Source organism: Pogonomyrmex barbatus, unplaced genomic scaffold (genome assembly GCF_055798465.1).
Source record: "Pogonomyrmex barbatus isolate J1 unplaced genomic scaffold, ASM5579846v1 scaffold13, whole genome shotgun sequence".
In the NCBI taxonomy this organism is placed as follows: Eukaryota; Metazoa; Arthropoda; class Insecta; order Hymenoptera; family Formicidae; genus Pogonomyrmex; species Pogonomyrmex barbatus.
In genome coordinates this window covers 7,202,476-7,224,262 of record NW_028297109.1, presented here as the reverse complement: position 1 = coordinate 7,224,262, position 21,787 = coordinate 7,202,476, and the positions used below count along the sequence as shown (strand labels likewise).

The following is a 21,787-nucleotide window of genomic DNA, read 5'->3' as shown; positions in this document are numbered from 1 at the left end:
TTTTGCATAAAAGAAATTGCATAATGTTTGAAAGATTTTACATTTTATAATACAATGAGGAAATGCAATGTATAATTATGTTCGATAATATTCATGAACTCTAAGAAAGACAAAATTATTCAAGGAGATTCACTCTGCGATCAGGAAAAACATGTGTGATAATAATAGTTGTAGCTATTTCAACAATAAATCAAGATACAAGTGATATTTAAAACCTGCTTAAGGATACAGAAAGAGAGTGTTTTCTTTTTGTTTCATTTCTAATAAAATTAGAGCTAGTCTTTATTGTAAATAATTATTGATTATATTCCACAACAAAATTATACTGCCAATCATATTGTCATAATTACATTGTCACATTGTGCTTGTTTAAAACATAGATCACTTTATCAATTACTATTTGTTAAATTTTATACCTTTTGGTAATTAAAAAAGCTATTAAATTATTAAATTACCGATATAAGAAAAGAGATGAATGTAGGAAGTGTATTAATGCACTGATTGCGTTGATTAAAATGCTACATTAATATCGAAAAGATCACAAATTTTATTGAATTCTTACATACTGGCATGTCACGCAATAATATATTACATAAGAGTGCATAATAGGCAAAAAATGACGTCAAGCCCATTAAATACATACAAAATATAAAACGATAACGCGTGATAATAAACGATAATTCTGGGAAATCCCTAAAGAAATGACACGCGTAACGTAAAAAGCTATTATCAATAATTACATATTAATTGACGACAATCGCGTAAGAATTCGCGGGATCGGACAAACATCATATACGTCATGATTAATTCTCTCTGTATCATTCCTCTCTCTTTGGTTCTCTTTCTTCATTGTTCTCTCTTTTTCTATCTTTTTCTCTTCGCATCTTCACAATTCTCTCTTCCGTTTTTCCTCATACTCTCGCAGAAACATGTTCGACGAGTTTTTGATCTCCGTTGTTTCCGACATTGCCTGCCATCGTGAGAGTAAAGACAAAGAGAGAAAAATTTACCGATCACGAATGCTGTTATTTCCCGAAAAATCCCAAAAATACATGAGGACATAAGCACGCTCACTTTGTTCATTGAGTATTACTCTTATGAGTGGCACAGTTGAGATCGCATTTATTCCTCGGGATCTGAAGTGATAATCAACACAATCAATAATTTCACAATCAATAGTCAATAATTTCTTAGTCTCAAATCGATGCATTACATATAGCAAAGAAATATTGCATAAAACTGTGAAAGTGAAAGATAAATCGCATGGAATTACTTTAATTGGGATTTTTTTATTTAATTGAGCATACACATTTGCATTAAAAATTTTGTATATAATATCTTTATTATAATTATCTTATTGGCACGTTTCATGTAAATCACAGATCCAGAGTTCAAAAGAGGCGATCTACATGTAATTAATTATATATAATTTAAGTACACTTATAAATATATAGGGAGTATTAAATTAAAATCTTTACTTGCGTCTTAATATATTATGCTATGTATATTCAAATCATTTCGATTATCGTAAGACGTTTCGGATGAGTATAAAAGTGATTTAGTTTGAGACAGATCACGTCATTACCAACCAATTAATTCAAAGACTGGCTTCGTCTATAGATTACATTTCTGTATGTAGCCAAAGAATCTTTTTGTCTTAAATTCTAATATTGTAATTTTTTAGCGCTGACTTCATCGAGAGAAGCAACATTCAATTTACTTCCGACGCAATTCGCAATACGAATACATATAAGTACCTAAGTATCTTCACACACATTTTCTAATAAATGCTCAAGAGTGTTTATCTATTTTCAAAATCGAATTAATTCTGACTTCGAGGAGAGAGCTCTAATTTACAATCGTGATTTCTAAAATTGCGCTGAAATTTATAACTCGCGATTATAAATTTGAGTGCCTATGAACGGGCAGTTTTTACAATAAATCTTCTAGTTTTTCAAGAATTAACTTAATGTAGTCCTCGACATAAAATTGGACAATGTAACATATTCACCGGATTGTTTGCGGAAACGTCAAATATAAATTGGAGTATTATGTCGTTCTTGTGACCGAGGAGCTTCGAGTACCTCCTCGTCGATTCGGCTCGTCGTATCACAATGTTTAAGCGAAGATTAGCATATCCCTAGTGTCGACCGAGGCGGACGCTTGGCTCGACGCGGAAGTTTTCGATGTTATATCACCGTAAGATCCCGAAGAGGCATTGCTAGATGCGTGCGCGTCGGCTTTTGCGGATGCTGATCCACCGTTGGAGTGCGCGCTGGACGTGGCGTCAGCTTTGGATGAACCACCACCGGATGCGATCGCATTGGAAGATGCCTGCGCGTTGGCACTTGAGCCTGCGGGATGGAATAGCGAATCATTTAATTACGATCAGACCGGACGCCACAGCCTCTGCCATGATCGACGCTGATGCCTCGGCCTCGGGACTAAGGCCTGTGGAAAAGTGAACACGAATAGCTCTGTTACGATCGATGAATAGCTCGACCGCTGAACATATAAACACAAAAATATGAATGCGATGCTTCTGATTTTCCATCGGAGTGCTGGATTAGTCTTTTTTTTTCACTTTTCCATCCAATGGTTTGTGAAATTCATGAAAGTGCAAGTGAATTGCGTGCGATAATGTAACACTTTGTGTTCTGCTTGGAGATTGATTAGCGATGACGTTGAATGACTGGTTTTCATAAGCTCGATCATTAATCGATAATGATACAAAACCCTGAGTAATCTTTCATCTCTTGTATCGTTCACAGGATAAATTATCCGTTGGAAGTTGTTAGGAGAAACGCATCGTTTGATCGATGATCATCTGAACGATGGATATTTACATATAATAGGATGTTACGTATCAAACATAAACGTCGACAAGGCGTTACATAATGACGATAACAATTAAAGGAAGTCGTGCTTATTCCTAATAAAATAGTAATAACTATTTTAGCTGCCAGTTTTAAAAAACCTACGTGCTTATGCCGTTAATTTTCCGAGTTTTAAGACATGCGTGAATTTTTTTAGCATTACCCATGTTACAGGACATCACATAAAAATACAAATTTATGTGTGAATTACATATGTACCTCCTCCGACTCCTCCAAATCCACCTTGACCACCATATCCTCCGGTATGTCCTGTTCCTTTAACACCACCTCCGTATCCACCAAGGACACCACCAGAACTTCCAGCATTGGCATTAGCATTAGCATTGGCATTAGCATTGGAAGAGCCACCGCCATATCCACCGACGTTCGATCCGGCAGAACCTCCATGTCCACCAAGACCAATAGGTGAGCCTCCTCCGAGAACAGTTCCATGACCACCGGCAGCGCCAGCATTGGCATTTGCATTTGCGCCAGCGTTGGCACCGGAAGAACCTTTACCATAATAATCTCCGATAACGGTTCCGCCACCGTTTCCAAATCCACCACTGCCTTGACCACCTCCGTATCCTCCGTGACCTCCAGATCCTCCAGAGACGTGTCCACCGGGTCTTCCAAGGGCGCCTCCGCTGCTTCCACCAACGGCTCCAGCGTTAGCATTAGCGCCAGCATTGGCACCGGAAGAACCATGTCCACCATGTCCTCCAAAAGCATTTCCGCCACTGTTTCCATATCCACCGCCTTGACCACCAGCGTTACTTCCGCCATATCCTTCATGTCCACCACTAGATAAGCCTCCTCCGTGACCTCCGAGAACAGTTCCATGACCGGCAGCGCCAGCATTGGCACCAGCGTTGGCACCGGAAGAGCCTTTACCATAATAATCTCCGATAACGGTTCCGCCACCATTTCCAAATCCACCAGTGCCTTGACCACCTGTGGTACCTCCGCCGTATCCTCCGTGACCTCCAGATCCTCCGAGAACACCTCCGCTACTTCCACCGACGGCTCCAGCGTTAGCATTGGCATTAGCACCAGACGAAGCACCGCCTTGTCCTCCGAATTGTCCTTGTCCACCGTAATTCGGTCCAGTTCCTTCGTAACCTCCAGAAACTCCTGAAGAACCACCGTATCCGCCTGAGCCAGATATCGGAGTTTGTTTAATCGGTCCGAATCCTCCTCCAACATTACCGGCTCCAGCACCGGCATTGGCATTGGCGTTCGCGCCAGCATTGCTTCCGAGCGGACCTGGAAATCCTACTCCGGATTGTCCCGGATAGGTGGTAGTAATGCCTCCCGGTTTCTCACCCAAAACATTGGGAGGTTGAGAATGTATTCCTCCGCCAACATTGTGAGATACGCCACCAGTGAGGAAGGGATTATTCAAGCCTATCGGTTTCTCTCCACCAGCATTGGAATTGACATTGGTATTAAGCTCTTCAGCGGAAATTGCACCATTCAAGAACGGATTGTTGGTACCAATGGTCCCTGATTCTGGGTAACCGTTGAGCTGGGCACCATGTTGATATCCACCGTGTTGATAATTTCCACCGTGTCCTCCTAAAATACCTCCGCTGTTACCGCCTGCATTTGCTTGAGCGTTGGCATTAGCGTTAGCGTTACTTGCGCCGCCCGATAAAAACGGGTTGCCTTCATATCCGGGATGAGGATACGAAGTTCCATGGGCACCGCCCTGTCCATAGCTGTTGGCTGTATTAAAAAATATTTCAAAATGTTATTTCTTTTATTTTATTTATTGTAATTGATAATATTATGTATAACAGTCATATATAACACATAACGGGACAATGCATGAAAACATGTTCCTACAAATATGAAGATTAAATTTCATAAATACAATTGATAAAACACATGATACGAAAGTTACGAAGTTTATGCTCTCAGTCTCAGACACGCTTAATGTCAGATTCTTTATTCCATGTTTCCTCCATTTAAGGTATACAAGACACCATGAAGAAAACAGCGAAAATACATTATCAACGGACAAATCCTTGTTTCTTGCTATTGTTGTGAAAACAATGTGGTATCAAAGAACGTAATACGAAACAAAACTTTTAACCATCACCTTGACTACAACACAAATGCAGAAAATATCTTCCAAATCACATGCATTCTTGAATACAATTTCCGTATGATGTAAAATCTGCGCAGGAAGTGTCAGTCGACAAAAGTGCACGAGACGATTATGTGCGTATCACATAATTAACTGTATACAAAGAAAATCGTTCGAAAATCTTGAATGGTCGTGCTCCAATCCCAACTCTATCTATTTAATTACCAACATTGTTTGGCAAAACATACACGAAGATGATTAATCATAATTACGATGTGCCGATCATGACGTGCTTCCATGAAGAATTACATAAAGACAGCGTAGAAAATTCGTGGTGCTGCCACCGGTTAGTGCATTAGAATTCCAACATAGTGTCGATGATCATGTGATGACTTTTGAATGCGCTCGATCATGAAGTATCCCACCTGGCTTACTAGGCACTGTCTCCTCGATGACGATGATCTCGATGGGCTGTTGCTTCGGTTTACCGTAATACGGTCGGTGAGGTTGGGGGTGATGAGGACGTGGGTGGTGATACGGCGGATACCGCGGGGATGATTCCTCGACAATCACAATTGGTATCACGGCTCCTCCTTTACCGCCCCCGGGAATTGGACGAGGTTGAAATACAGATGGTGTTGGCTGAGCGAGCGGTAACGTGTTCACGGGAATAACTTCTATTTTATCTATCCTTCCGCCAGGATGTTTGTTGGGTATCACATTTACCCCGCCGCCATTTGCAGCCGCGTTCGCTTGAGCGTTAGCGTTAGCGTTAGCATTACCGATCGTCTTGGGTCCGGAAGGATAATAAGAATGGCCAATCGGACCTACTCCGACATTGCTGTTGGCATTCGCATTGGCATTAGCGTTAGCACTGGACTGAGAGCCACCGTAACTTCCGTAACTCGGTTGAGTGACTTGATGGGGATAATAACCGTTGTTCACGCTATTTCCCCCAGAAAGATACCCCCCGGGATTTCCCACAGAACCTAAGTTAAAAGCGCCGATTATTAAATCCGCGGATTTTATCAAAAAATATCATTAAAACATCATATAATTATTTCCGAAATATCTTATAAGGTCAGAATATATTGGGATATAATATCTAAAAAATATAATGTAAAAATTATTATAATATAATGTAAAAATTATTATAATAAAATTATAATAAAATATAATAAAAATGTAAAAAAAATGTTTTAATTTAACTGAAACTTATTCTTGAGATATTTAGAGAATTTTAATATATTTTACAGATTTTATTTGTTATATGAATTATTTTAATTATTATAACATTCTATTTAAACTCATGCTTTTTTTGAAAAAAAATAGTTTAAAACTATAAAAATCAGATATATTTCTATAGTTATGATATATTTCGAGCCTACCTTGTGCATTGGCATTGGCATTGGCTTGCGCATTTGCATTCGCATTGGAACCACCATATCCGCCATATCCATTGGCACTGGCTTCAGCATTCGCTTTTGCTGAAGCCGAAGCCAAACCAGCGCCATTTGCCTGTGCTGATGACGAGGCCTGTGCTGAAGAAGTGGAGAATCCACCACCGATTCCGATTGGTCCGAAATTCAAATTTCCTGCTAACGATTGAGCATTGCTAGTAGCCTGGGCATTACTATTACTTTTTGATCCCAAAATGCCCAACGGATCCAACAAACCGATGCCAGTATTGACTAGATCGCCTAATCGTCCTTCGCACAAATAAAACATTATAAGCTTATCGAAAATATTATAATCATTTATGATTTTCTCAAAAATCGCTTTGTAATATCTTCCACTTATCCGTTAATTATTCTATACATTCATAAATATACGATAAATATTCATAATATACGAGAAATATTTAAATTTATATAAAAAATTGATAAGCGATTTGATCTTTCAATCTTCGCAAAAAAAAAAAAAGAAAAAAACTAAAAGTCATTTTGGCATGACATAATCATCTTAAATCAGATATTATGTCATCATATTGTAACAAGTATTTGTAAAAAGCATTCCAGTCATAATATTCCTCAGAACTCAATCTCTTATAAAATAAAAGGTAAAGCAACATCTTTGAAACTCACCAGGTCTCGCAGAGGAATCCTTGATCAACAGCAGTACCACCACTGGCACCAAACACTTGAACATTCTCATGACGATGATTTTCACTTTTGCGATCGAATGATTATTCGTCTATCACTCACAATATCCTTTCTTGTTTGTCTGTCTCACCGATATCTCGATAGTCGGAGAATCAAGAACGACTGAAGCTCTCGCACGAGGACAACATCTTATATACGACACACGCGTGGATTTTACGTCGGACAATAATTGACTCTCTCTTTCTCTCTCATCGCGTTCTCCAGTATCATCGTCTCTGTGCTTCCATTTAGGATTCCCTACAATTATTCTCTTCCATGAAACCGATACCACATCCTTAGAAAACATTACGTTTTGGGAGAAATAAACTTTTGCGTTAAAAGTCGTAAATTTAGATTAGTAATTTAATTATATTAAATATTAGTTTTAATAATCAAGCTAATCAAATGACAACAATTTTGCCGCTCGATTATCACTCATAAAGTCGATTATCAAGGTTTCGCTCATTTCGACGAAATACATATTTTTGATGTTGGGTTATTCCTTTTTGTCTATTAAAAAATATTTAACAGCTTAAATAAGCATTATATTTATATGAGATTTCTAATTAATTTGTGATGAGAATTTGTTCACAAGAATGATTCAATAAAAATGATACGTTGTTCTAATTTTATGTTAACTTTGCCTATAAATAAACAAAACTTTTGAAAAAGTATAAAAGAAAAGAGAAAAAGAAGCAATATAATAAAAGACAAAGAATTATTTTTTAGTTTTTTTCAATTATTTAATATATGTGTATTTAATATATATAAGTAATTAATTTTATTAAAGAAGTAATTGCGAATAATTGTATTAAACGAGTTTATTATTTTTGATAAAATAAAGAAACATTGACATTATTCTTGATTCTTGTATAAAGATAAATTTAATTAAAAAAAAATATTGATTCTCAAACACAATCTTAGCGACGTGGCAAAGTCATTTGCAATTTAAGCAGTGAAGATATATATCATGTATGCATGTGTAGACTTCAGTGAATTCTGTCTCCTTTTTATATCGATGACTGCGACAATCAATAATCATAAATAGATAATTAAAGATTTTATTTCCTTATAAATTTAAGTGAAATATAAATGTAAAATATAATGTAAAAAACATTTAAATGTTTATCTTTTATAAAGATAATTCAATTCAATTATTTTGTTGATTGTGCAAAAAATTAATAAAATCTAAGTTTATATAATCATATCATGTTAGTAGGATTAATCTTAGAATATATTTATATTTTAAGAAATATTTTCTATTTATAAGGATGTATTATAATGGTAATAAATGTGACAGAAGATATGATAAATGAATGCAAGTTAAGAAATTTTATTTATTTGGTGTGTGTGTGTGTGTGTGTGTGTGTGTGTGTGTGTGTGTGTGTGTGTGTGTGTTAATTATTAAGATTAAGATTATTATAGTTTGATAGGTCTCTATTATGAAGCTTTAATCTTTCTTCTCCCCCCCCCCTCTCTCTCTCTCTCTCTCTCTCTCTTTCTCTCTCTGAAAATTTGACTTAAATACAAAGAAGCAAAATAATTATACAAAAGAAAAACCGTTGCTCCGCTCTTTCTTTTTATAAAATTAGCATAAATAATTGCAATCAACGTTAAAATCTACTTATCTTATGAAATAATTAAATGTTATTGTTTATTTTTAGCAAGTTGCAGTCTTATTACTGCGATCTAATGAGGTTTGCGGTCGATTAATTAACATCAGGCAATTTAACCAATCGCAAACATAAAGCTATTTTCATCCTCATAGATTCCAGCCTCAAGTTTCTTGCGAAACCTGTATCGTTCCGGTTCTTCAAGGTCAGGTTCAATGACTAGCCCCATCGACAAATTAATAGCCTGGAGAAATCTGGTAACGCCCAGAAAAATTCGTAAAACTTATAAAAATCGCGACTTGCAGCATTAATTTGGTTTAGTCGTACAGTATTACATTAAAGCAAACAAATAATATTTTTGCAGTAACATAAAAGAAAGAAAAATGTTGTTACATATCGGTCTGTTATTACATATCTGTATTCATAATAAAATTTTTGTTATATGTTTTTAATAATACATATACAAATTTAAAATATATAATTTAAACATTTACAATATAGAAATTAATAATTTCTGAAGAAGAGGAAAAAGAATGAGAGTGTGGGAATTTTTTTTTTGTTAAATCTGTTATTATTAGTTTATAAGTACCATAGGTAATTTCATTCTCTCTCTCTCTCTCTCTCTCTCTCTCTCTCTCTCTCTCTCTCTTTCTAGTTTCTTTACATAATAGATTGCAGATTTTCCTATTAGAAATGGGGAATCTGTTGATCGTGAATTCGTAGTTATTTTACTTAGAATTAATTGAACAATCAAACGGAGCTCCAAGTATATTCGCAAGCAATCGGAAAATAAACAATTATCTTCGATGATAATACGGTCGGCCTTGTCTCTAATCATAAACGCGCACAAATATTCGTATACATGGATGTCCGATCTTCACTTTGCGATAGTAGTTCGTTATTTCCGTCTGCGTCATCGTAATGACGGGTGATGAACATAAACGAATGACTTGAGTGAGTTTATCTTCAGGTCTATAATGACCTTCTAATTTTTAATTCAAGTTGCGACGTTATGTCAACTGGTCCATGGAGGGATTTCTCATGCATTTCAACACTCGGGGAATCTCCGTGACGTGGCCAAGGTAAGCTTGTGTTACAAAGTGGACGACATTTAAAATCATTTGTTTGACCTAATGACGTTCTTAGAAAAACATTTTGTATGTATATTGATGTATTAATGAATATAAATTATTTGCATCATGTATAAAAAATTTATCAAAACTTTGTAACAAATAATAAAACTTTCTACAAAATTAACTTCCACGATATCTTTCTAAATTCAATTATTAAATTCAATTCAATGAATTCTAAGAAAAAATAAATGTATCTGTTAATTCAATCCTTCAAATTGAATTTTTATTTTCTTACAGAACTTAAGTCTATTATTTAAAAAATATAATTTTTTTTTTAATAATGAACATTATTCTTGATATGAAATTATATAGTGCAATGATAATTTACAATAAAAGTTTGTAACAGAAAAGGTCTTAATGGACGATTTGATCAGTAACCTTATGATAAGAAAGATATAGATAAAAAAGGCAATGATTTCGTTGACGTTGCGAAATGAATGGATCAAGTTGGATTGAGAATCGAAAAGGAATGCCAATATTACGATATAAAGTCACATGTGTTGAATGCAGATACAAAACCCACGAGAAACCTTCGAGTATATTTAATGACTCACCTGTCGCCTGATGGAGCTCAACCAAGCGACAAAATTTGGTTAGGAAAACCCAATCGTTTGGCTTACGTACTTTAACTGCACGTATCACGGGTATTTACTATACCTGTCCATACGCGATGAACGTAATGATGTAACACATGTATTTCCGTGGGTAGCGGATTATTAATCATCCATTGTTTAGAACTGAATTATTACTAATGTTATTGGTATTTACAACAGTATTGCACGTCTGACGTATATATCAATTAAGACATTAATTAATTTATAAAATTATTAAAATTAATCGTAAATTATTGCATATACGTAAATTCTACTCAAATGCAGATCAAATATTATATAATATTAATACATAATAGTATTAATATATATTTTGGATATGATATTAGATACAATAGCGATTGTATCTAATAGCCAACGATACAATTGAATTTCAATTCTTTAAAATATTAATGTCATTTTGTACAATATTCAACCGCAAAAAATGCATATTTGACGCATTTTTCTGCCAATTATCAGTAATCATAATAACGTTTTGCTACGACTCATTTAAATTGCAACAATTATTCGCGCTTGCTTTGCGTCGATGAGCGCGCGAATAACGTTTACTAATACATAAAATCACAGATATGCGCTATGTCAAGATCAAAATTAGTCTCTATTTTTTTAACATTGTTTTTATATATAAACTTCTTCTCGGTCTCTATTTTATATTCTTCTTAATGGTATTACATCACTTAAGTATCCATTTAATGTTTCATTTTATTTGACGATTCATCCATTATTTTTCCGTTATTATCACTACAATATGTGCACCCTAAGTATTTTACGATTGTACTTATCATTAATAAAAATATCAAAGATTAGAGATTAACTTAAATATAAATAATAAGTAATTTATATTTTTTTATAAAATGACATAGACTATTTCTTACAGAACATTTTATTTTATAGACAGAACAAGTACAAAGGTGGACGCAATATTTGGTCTAAATTTAAAAAAAATTACATAAACTATTTTTTTAATAATATATAAAATCTTTTTGGAAGCAAAAGTTTGAAATTATCAAACTTCTTAAGAACCGTTTAGAGACTACAGAGTGTAACGTACATATATATAATATGATAATATGACGGTAACATAAAAAGAACGCAAAGATCTTTTATTATAAAACTTATCGCATGTCTATTAATACTGTACTAATTCTAAAACTAATTCTCACAAATATATTATGTAAAAAAATTATACATCTTTTAAAATGAATTGAAAAATCTTTATGTTACAAAAATCTTTCTTTCTTTATATTAACGAAAAACCACATATATCCACCTCATATAAGATTATATTCTCACGTACGATAATAATATTATTGTCATCTTTTGTCCATTCGAAAATATAATATTAGTTCTTCTTCTACGCAAAGCGATCCTAACTATTATTCGAAAATAGTCGTCTAAATTGAATATACAGATAACCACTACATTAGCGTAGTCGTAACCGTTAGTTAAGTGTTTGCGAAAAATTGACTTTTCCAGCCTTTTTGCATCGTCGCACATTTATACAGCTCGATAACAACAATATGGTGATAACGAATACTCACTAAGAAATAATTATATAATTGCACTCGGAATTGGCGTTGTTTGTTTAACTATTTATCTAACAACGTATATATTATTTTATATATGGTAATAGATAATATATATAGAAAGAGATACATTATAGTAGTATTCCGTTTCTCATGTCAAGGTCCGATTCTTTCGTTGCTAATAATGCAAAAGTTAAAAAGTATGTTGACATTATTTGCTCTCATTCAGACAGAAAGAAATAATTACAAAAAATAAATACGACTGATTTTTAATAAATTTTTAACAAGTATAAAGTCTTCTCAAGTTAAAAATATAGTGTAAAAGAAATAGATTGCTTATATAATATGCATTATAATAAATTAAATATTTTAAAAAATAATAATAATAATAATAATATCAACAATAATATTTCTCATTGGACATTTGCGAGATAGTAGATATTTCTCTCTAAAACGGATATACATTTGTAATCTCTAAAGAATCTCTGAAAACACATTCACAAAGATATGTTTAACACACAATTCACGCGCGATTTGTTACGGAGAATTTCCACGAGATAAAATCTGTATTTTCCGATTGGCTCGTTATCCTAGTATTTATGCGCCATTGTAGAAAAATAATAAATTTGTACAATTAAATAGAGAAATAATAAGCGCCATTTTGTTCAGACAATGATTTGTCAATATCTTGATAAAAAATTATTTTTCATATTATTAAAATTAGGTATATTTAAATGTAAGAGAAAGAAACAGAAATCAGAAAATGGAAAATGGAAATATTAAATAGAATATATTTTTTAAACTCAATTTACATGTATTAATCTTAATATTCTTATTTAGAATTTGTATGTAATTTACGAAATTCTTATTTTAAAAACATTTTTTTACTTTGATATATTTTGCTATCTCGCCATGCAAAATATATTATTAGCGAACCATTCGATTCAAAGATTTATTCTCAGAGTAGCTACCCTTTTTTCGTTTTTAAGGCAGATTTTATGTTAAGATCTTGTGATAAGAAAATTTACTCATGTTCTGTTATATGATCAATAATAAAGATAATTGCATAATTAGAAAATTTTTAAAAACAGTTATAAAATTATTTATTTAAAACAGTTTAAAATTATTTATTTAAAATTACGATGTACAAAATGTACTATCTTGTTGTCTATTAAATGAATATATCTGTATAAAGAATATTTTATTAAAAATCTAAATACCAAACAGAGTTCAAACTTCTAAAAATCAAACAACATTGGGTTTGTACTTTTTTGGACTAATATATAAACTGAAAATTTCTATTATTCATTTATCTATCATATTTCATTATTCATTACTTCAGAAATGTATATGAAAAAAATATCAAAGTACTTTAAAAAGCGAAGGTATAATCGATAGTAAAGAATGCGAGGTAGAACTAAAATATAAATTAATGAAACGATAAACGAGCCCCTTACTATCGCGGTCTTTTAATGCTAACTAAATCGCGAAGAAAAAACGCGTACGTAATATTAATCACAGTTATTATTAATCTGAGTGTGCTGCTCATCGTCAAGATAACTCTATCGCACGTAAATGGAACAAGGTCACGGATTCTAAAAGTTATAAATTATTGTTTCTCATTATTGTCCGTTTAAAGCTAATATAAATTCTTTCATATTAAAATTGTCGAATAAAAAATGTGATCAGCAATTACAAATAATTATTATATACAAACAATTATGGAATAATTCTGTATATGTGTTATGTATACTATTTTCAAATGATATAATATTTAAGAATTATTCTTGTTATATAAAATGCATTTTTTGTGACCCTATTCTATCACGATCGATATGTCGTCTCGCTTTCACAGTTCCCACTAAGAGCCCTTGTTCCCAACCTCACCCTCGTCACTCCAATTTTTCGTAAATTCATCATCGTTTATTGTTCACGGTAGTGGCGATTGCACCGCCGTTTCCGGTGGTTTGCGGCATGAATTGTTATCGATACACTCGTTCTGTTTGTTCTCCAGCTCGGTCTTACGAGCGAGAGCGTAGTTGTTCAAATATTCCACTACCTGCATGTGGCCAAAAGTCTCGGCTTCGTCGACTGGTCTTTTGCCCCACCTAAAAAAAAAAAAAAACGTTGTTACGTTGTTAAATTTAAATATTAGCTGGATGAAAAAGATGAGAGCTCATCAAAGCAAATACATCATCTCACATGCATCTCTTTCGCTTTATTTGATCTGCTACGTAATGGTAATGGTTAATTAAAAAATTGAAATGTAGAAATAGAATAGAAATAAAGATAATAGAAGAGCAATTTATTAAAAATGTGATTAAGGTGTTGTTAAAATAATCATTGATTCCGATACTCCGTACCTATCCTTGGGATCATGTGGGACCCCGCAATGTTCGATCAGAAACTCGACGCAATCTAGATGACCTTCGCTGGCGGCCAAGTGCAATGCGGTTCTGCCGTCGTAATCCGACAGTGTCATGTCCATTCCGCTCAATCGGTGTCTAAAATTATGAATATTAAACAATAATCAAAACTAATGTTCTAATACTCTATCTCTATTAAAATTTTACGCTAATAAACTTCGCAAATATAGAAACTATCAGACTATCATAAAAATGTCATGTGATAAAAAAATAACGCGCAGCTGTACAGATCCGTGCGTTCATTTTTATTAAACAGGTTTTTAAAAGCCCTCACTCTCACCTTCTCATCGCTGTGACGTCACCACTAGCAGCGCTGAACAGAAGATTAACGATCGAGAGGCCTTTCGTCTCATATTTGTGCCGTCTAGGATCCTTCTTATTCGTTGCGTGCTTTAAATTATCATACCTGCGGTATCATAATGTAAAACGTATTAAACTAATAACAGATAATAAGATGAAAGAAAAAACTGCGAAGAAAATGCATTAAATTCAGATTTATAATCACATTCTTCTTTTTCGTTCTTAAGTAAACAATTTGATTTTAGATTAACCGTATTGTTGTACCTGTGAAAGTTAAATTCATTCACAAGCTCCTCACAGAATTGCACACCGCGACAGGAATTACCAAGCGGATCCAAGGGTGGAGACCACGTGCAAATTCCCATGACATTTGGAATTACCACAAGGAGGCTTCCCGATACACCGGATTTCGCTGGTATACCAACCTAAAATAAAGTGTTGCGTTCTTCAACATGGCATTGATTCTTTTTTTTTTTTTATCAAAGCTTAATATCAATATAAAAATATTATTGAAATTATATGTGTGTAGCGTACAAAAGTTATTCGTACTAAATTATAAATTAGTTTCATCAATATATTTACTCTTACTCTAACATATTCATCAAATTATTTATTATTTTATTATTATTGCACAATGTATACTTATAATTTTTCACTCACTTTAAACGCGAATTGTCCGCTATAGTCGTACATGCCGCAGCTGTGCATAAGACTTAAAACATCACGGACGCTGTCCGGTTTTAGAACCTTCTCCTCGGTAATCGGACAAATACCGCCGTTTGCTAACGTAGCTGCCATTACTGCCATCGTCTCACAATTTGCTTCCATGGCACAGCACTAGCCAATAAAAATAAAATTCATTATCAGAGTGTATATGTATAAGTCGTTACCGAAATAGAAATAGAAGTGGTTTATTCTGGTCCCTCAATCTCACCTCTAGACTCGCGAAATCGAGGTACCGCGAATTACATTGCACACTAAATATTGGAAAATTGTTTACAAATTTAAAGAAAGTTCATGTTTATTCTCACAAAAAATATCGAAGAAATGTTTTATCGTATAGACATAAAATATAAAAAAAAGTTTAATTTCTTTGCTAATAATTGGAAAAAGGTAACGAGACTTTATTTAGATTGTTTTAATGATTGTATAAGAAAGAAATGTTTACCTGAAAATAAAAATCCATAACTTCTTGTAGATTTGTCTTCTCCGGATAACATCTGTGCTCTCTCATGTAAAATCCTAAAGCGTAATTTCGATCGGCAGCTTCTCGCTCCGACAGAAAGACAGCGTTGTTAAATCCCAAATTTTCACCACCGGCCAATCTTTTAAAATAATTCATCGCAAAATCAAATTTTTCTGCCAGACCCATTTCTGGCTTGACTAATGTTTTCAGAAGCGAACAAACCAATATTGCACCGGCGTTGATCATTGGATTGTGCGGCTTTTCTATAAAGATATTCGTTTGCGTCAGAAATTAATCTTGCAAGTAAATAATTAAAATATAAAATGTATAAAAAAATATATAAAATAAAAATTTGAATATTATCTTTGTATTTATATATTTTTCTGCCAATTTTGATTGAGTTTATTGCATTTATTGCATTTATTTATATTTCACTATTACTTGCATTATATTTGATCAAGAAATACTGACTGTTATAATCAAGTACGAGTTCGTTGAAATTTCTACCGGACGGTTCTTGACCAACGTATTGATGTACCATTTCCTGACCCAGCCTGTCCAAGGCTATCGCGTAGGTCAAAGGTTTGCTGCAACTTTGAAGGGTGAACGGTATCGAGGTATCCCCAATGCTAAACCGCTGGCCGTCGATAGTGCACACAGATACGCCCCAATATTCCGGATTCATCCTGGCTAACTGCGGTATATAGGAGGCGACCTTGCCTTCAGTGTTCGTTTTACATTTCCAATAAAAATCCTCAATGTGTTTCGTGAAACCTGACCAGTCGGGAATTATAAACTGGTGCCTGAACGCTCGTGAGATCAGAACGATATTGGGATTTATGATCCTGAAAGAAGAAAAAGCACAACGCATTCGCGCACAAAGAGCGTTTCTTGTCGTAGATATTTTCCCTTAATATCTACTTTAAATATTATATTTTTAATTTAGGAAAATATATTTCAATGTTAAATTAAAATTTGTAAATATTTATTCATTATGCATAAAGAAGTACACCAGAGCTTACGTTGTATAAAGCATATCTAAAATTATAATATTATATTTTATTTACTTCATAAGCATATAAATTATATTTTGAGATTTTATTATATTTATTTTTTAGATTTACCTTCTAAATTGTTCTCTGTCTAGCTTTTGCGTTTCGTGCGATATAGCTTGGGCACCAGAGTTTGCATGCTCTTTCTTTAGATTGTCCGTAAGTTCTTGAAGTCGAGGATCATTCTTTCTTAAGCCGGTTATTCTTAAAGCCTTAAATAAATAAATATAGATATTAATTATCTATTGTAATCATTTTGGAGATAATATAATATATCTCTGTGAAAATATCTTGTTCTGTCATACATACAGCTAGAAATTCTGCCACTGATACAAGACCGGTCTCTTCCTTTTTAAACATGTCAAATAAAACATCTTCGGCATTTGTCGCTTGATCTTGATCTCGAGTGCTATAAAATATAAAAAAATAGAATTATTAAATAATTTATAAATAATAAGTCAACACCATATGTGCAAACAATATAATCCACAACATAATCAACAGATATTTTTACAATAAATTTTTTTATATTATTATTATTATAAATAACAAAATAACATATACAGAACAAACTATCATATTATTATTATTATTTATTCTGACTAAATCACCCTACATCTATTATTTAATGACTATCAAATAAACACATTTCATTTACCATTTATAAATCATCGTTTGTTATATAAAACCATGCAAAATGATAAAATTGATTACTTTAATGAGCGATGAGAATAAAAAAGTTAAACATAAAATATCGGTTTTTAATGAAATAACCATCGATGATGTGACGTAGAATAGTAAATACTGTGCTGTTATGCTTAATGAGCTATTCATATCACGTCATGCATTAATGTAGCGCATAGTACTCACTACATATAGTGGCTGTCATGAATGAAGCTGTATTCGCTGTAACGAAAAGCAAGACAAACGATTTTGCATTAGTGATGATAATAATAATTGTTAATGCGATTGTTACCTAAGAAAGCGCGCCAACATCCGTGTGGACTGATCATTTTTCTTCTCTAACCAGATCGAACACGCGATTTTCGATTTAATCGCGTAATCTTCGGTAAGTTTAGCCAACTGGAGATTATTAGAGTTTGCTTTGGAATCGATCGACTCGATATAAGGCATAGTGATTGTCGTGCTTCGCCTTTTATTATTATAAATTAATAAACATAATACTTTTGCCCTCGCAAATATTAATTTACATTTATTGCTTTATTTGTTATTTTTTTATTAGTTAAACTTAGCCAAAAATTTGTTAAATTAATTAAAAATTGGCAAATATTTAGTTTTTAGTATTTAGTTTTGCAACGTAGTGTGCAATCACAGGACATAACTAGGACACTTTCGTTCACATAACACAATACAAAGAGTGTACTAAAATGATTGTAAAATGTAATTAATTTCTTGTCTAAAAAAACGTTTTGCTGGCTGATTGTAAAGTCATTCTGTCGCAGACTCTACCATGCTTTTTATATCCCGAAAAGAAAAAAAACATGTTCTTGACCTTCATTTACCCCCACAATGATGAAAAAATACATCTTAAAATAGTATAGCCATTTACGTCAGATTGGAACATATGACATCTTGAGAGCGAGAAGCTGCATACAATTTGCATTCGATGACAAACAATTACAACAAACAAAAACCAATAACAAATTGCTTAATATATTAGAGTTGATTAGAGCTAGAGCAGGAAGCTCTGTGTGGAAAAGAAAGAGAGGCCAAAGACTAGCTGGTTGATGAAAAGAGAGTTTATGTTTGAAAATAGACACACAGGCTAGATTAGTTACATGATAAAAAAAAAAGGATCATCATAAATATGTATAAAACTTACTAATGAAAGTTAAGTTAATAAAGTTAAATAATATAAAGTTATAGGTAAATCATACATATTAAGAAGAATTAAATTTAAAAAATATTAAAAATATTTATCTCAAAAGATTAAGAACTTTTTTTTATAAGAAATTTAAAATTCTTTTAAACTTATTTTTATTTTATTTTTTCTAAATAATCTGTAATTTAATTTTTAATAAAAATTAATATTTAATGATATATTTAATAGATATGTTGTAATAAAAGTTTCAATATCAAGATTGATTCTAATAAGAATTGAATAAAGATACTCTTAAGAATAAGACACTCTTACCGAAATGCTCTTAAGGGTAGTTCTTTGAAATCTCCAATTGTGTCGCTGTAATGACCACTAAATTCAAAATCGTCCATTGCTCTGATTTTATCCGGACGTAAAAAAGACGGACCAATATTGTTACGAGAAGTTTAAGGATATTTTGCGATTTACAACATACTTTGAGATCTCGAGAAATCGTTCTTTGCTTCAGTATAGCAACAGATACAGTCACGATCTAAAAGATCGTACGTTGCTGTGCGCGCTTAAATGACCAATAACAATACTTGACCCAAACAATTGCGATGAGTCAATAGATCGCGATGGTTTAGTATGATATCAGTTGCATCGGTAAATCTATTGCGACAATCATTATGCCTTCTATAGAAAATAAATTCTATATGTATATCGTTCGCAAGTTACAATAATTACACATTTGTTTGCATTTGAATAACGTGTTTCGGTGTTACATTTACGCTTTTTTACGGCGGCCTATGTTTAATTAAACATATAAGAAATTTAGATGTATTACGTATTCATATAAAAATATTAATATTAGAAAAATAGCTTGTAAAAATATTCAGTGCTGAAACTTGTTTTATCACTAATTTTTGCTTATTTCAGAATTAAACTATGTAAAAGTGTTTCATACCGTGTCTGAGAATATTCTAATTTTGCTGCAGTTCCAAAAGCGGCATCCAGATATTTTACTTTTCCTAGTTTCGTGGACATAGCAGCTCGTTTCTGTAAAATAAATGTTTTGTTCCATAACAATAATTGTTGCTCTCAGTAGCAATAATTATTGCTGAGAGACTACAATAGTTTTCCTTATTGTTTAAAAAATTATTTTTATAAGGTCGCTACGTTAAGCATTTGCATAATGATTAACAATAATTGTTGCTCTGAGTAGCAATAATTGTCGCTGAGAGACTGCTAATTTTCTTGTTTAAAAAAAATATTTTTTTATGGAGTTGTTACGTTAAGCATTTGAGATGGTCGTGTAGGAAGATTGGATTGGTTGCTAGGCAGCTCTGTATTGATCCTTCGATGTATCAACATCATAGTACTCTAAGCGGAAGCCCACCACGTGTATTCTAATTCGGATCAGTAGGATTGCGAGTACACACATAAGCGTAATGAAAATTGAAAGCCTGAATAAATTAGAAGGCAAGATTCATGAAAGATTACTCTTGTCGCACACTCGTCTCGTTATGTAATCGACACCTAACCACAAATCACTTTTTATATCTTGCATAGTAATAAGGATATTTTGTTTACAATAATATGCGGACATTTCTTAATAATTTCATTAAATAAATAAACTTCTTATGATTGTTAAAATATTTTTATTAAGTATTTGTTATTTGTATATTTAAATAAAATTTTATTAATGTAGAATGCGATATATATATATATCATAATATGCTTATAGTTAAATACATAATTAACATGAATAATTGAATAACCGTGAGATATACTAATTATATACGATAATTATTATTATTAATTTATCATGCGGGAGTTACTAACTGCAGAAGTCTAATTCGAACATCTCGTTGGCATAACAGAAGCATGTGAGCTACGTGTCAAAGTATTTTTATCATCGATATAGGCCATTGCCACCGCCCACGTGGTTGTAATTGATGAGAATCGATTTTCTTCACTAACCTCTTAAGAATGAATACCTGAGTTATAATATAATGATTAAACTTAATTTGATTTAATAAATACATTAAATGTCCAAATTGCCATTGTTGCGTAATACATCTGTAAACGCCATGTTTTCCTTACTAGACATTTATGTGAATGTTATAATCCCTATAAATTTCTATTGTGTCATGATTTGTTTTTAAATCTTTATTTTTATTTTTTACGAGATATTCTTACCCTGCTAGTGAAATGCAGTTTTCTGAATCCATTTGTTCCGAGTCTCATGAACTTCAGCATCTTTGCGCATCCTTGCATCATCACTTTTCTTGAGATTAAAATTCTTCTTACTGATAATTTCGTATAAATTTATTTAACAATTTAAAACAATCATAAATAATCTTTAATAATTTAATTAAGCCATGAACAAAAATATATTAAAATTTTTATAAGTAAGATATTTTGATTTGCAGTTTGGATTTTCTATATGTCAAAGAATAATCAAATAAAATCAAATAAAATTTTTTTTTTTGATGGTTAAAATTTTCTGATCAATGTCACAAACGAGTATTGATGTCCGTCGTTTCGCACTTTAAAATGCAAAAATATTCATTCGTCCTACACTGTTTGATTCATATATCTCAAAATATAATTTTTCCAACGTAGAGATCAAATATCTCTATAAATTCCGAACTGTGATTATCGCAATATCATGTGAATTATTTACTCGTCACAATTTTACCTGCGACAACGACGTCGCCGACGGAAGACGACCCTCGGCGTCCCGACGGCTAGCGTCTACTGCACCGAGGGTCGTGGAGAAGGTAAGACCGGCCGGTGAGACATGCGCGATTAGGGTTGGTACAGAATTTCACTATAGCTGACCCAGAGTATGTCACGAACTCGTTGATTGGCGTATAACTAGCATCAATTATCCCACAGGAAGCAAAACCACAAAATGTATCGATCTCGGGAAGTCTGTCCGAGTGTGCGAAATAATTTTGGCACGTCACATTAGACATGTTATAATTTATATATATAAATCATAAC

General features: G+C 32.8%; 2 protein-coding genes across 9 annotated transcripts; both read right to left on the bottom strand.

Moving 5' to 3' along the window:
* Positions 1-527: 527 nt before the first annotated feature.
* On the bottom strand, positions 528-7,328 carry LOC105424338 (uncharacterized). Of its 3 annotated transcripts, none has more exons than XM_089072550.1 (5): positions 7,053-7,317; positions 6,357-6,677; positions 5,394-5,957; positions 3,096-4,604; positions 528-2,354 (listed from the first exon to the last, which is right to left on the bottom strand). In XM_089072550.1, exons 1-5 carry the CDS (start codon positions 7,120-7,122, stop codon positions 2,119-2,121), a joined length of 2,700 nt encoding a protein of 899 aa, XP_088928676.1. In that variant the 5' UTR covers positions 7,123-7,317; the 3' UTR covers positions 528-2,118. The 3 variants fall into 3 exon arrangements, with proteins under 3 accessions (XP_088928676.1, XP_088928678.1, XP_088928677.1); XM_089072551.1 differs by having other exon boundaries at positions 2,311-2,451; positions 7,053-7,328; XM_089072552.1 differs by lacking the exon at positions 5,394-5,957 and having other exon boundaries at positions 7,053-7,300.
* A 4,005-nt stretch (positions 7,329-11,333) lies between these two features.
* Positions 11,334-21,585, bottom strand: GLS (glutaminase). 6 transcript variants are annotated; one of them, XM_011634519.3, is made up of 13 exons: positions 21,480-21,585; positions 20,978-21,087; positions 19,743-19,834; positions 17,827-17,862; positions 17,266-17,365; positions 17,029-17,168; positions 16,376-16,749; positions 15,887-16,167; positions 15,379-15,555; positions 14,983-15,143; positions 14,699-14,824; positions 14,356-14,496; positions 11,334-14,100 (listed from the first exon to the last, which is right to left on the bottom strand). In XM_011634519.3, exons 2-13 carry the CDS (start codon positions 21,056-21,058, stop codon positions 13,923-13,925), a joined length of 1,887 nt encoding a protein of 628 aa, XP_011632821.1. In that variant the 5' UTR covers positions 21,059-21,087; positions 21,480-21,585; the 3' UTR covers positions 11,334-13,922. The 6 variants fall into 6 exon arrangements, with proteins under 6 accessions (XP_011632821.1, XP_011632822.1, XP_011632820.1 ...); XM_011634520.3 differs by having other exon boundaries at positions 20,978-21,065; positions 21,480-21,537; XM_011634518.2 differs by lacking the exon at positions 21,480-21,585 and adding an exon at positions 20,069-20,184 and having other exon boundaries at positions 20,978-21,473.
* Positions 21,586-21,787: the final 202 nt, after the last annotated feature.

Bases quoted from the DNA above. Each gene is read 5' to 3' on its own strand.
- LOC105424338 (XM_089072550.1), bottom strand. From the start codon at position 7,122: ATGAGAATGTTCAAGTGTTTGGTGCCAGTGGTGGTACTGCTGTTGATC. The intron at 4,605-5,393 runs GTGGGATACTTC...TTTTTAATACAG, and splicing joins GACAGTGCCTAGTAAGCCAG to CCAACAGCTATGGACAGGGC. The intron at 2,355-3,095 runs GTACATATGTAA...TCCATCCCGCAG, and splicing joins ATTTGGAGGAGTCGGAGGAG to GCTCAAGTGCCAACGCGCAG.
- GLS (XM_011634518.2), bottom strand. From the start codon at position 20,152: ATGATGTTGATACATCGAAGGATCAATACAGAGCTGCCTAGCAACCAA. The intron at 19,835-20,068 runs GTAACAACTCCA...TTTATTTTACAG, and splicing joins GACCATCTCAAATGCTTAAC to AAACGAGCTGCTATGTCCAC. The intron at 17,863-19,742 runs GTATGAAACACT...TTTTCGTTACAG, and splicing joins TTAGAATATTCTCAGACACG to CGAATACAGCTTCATTCATG.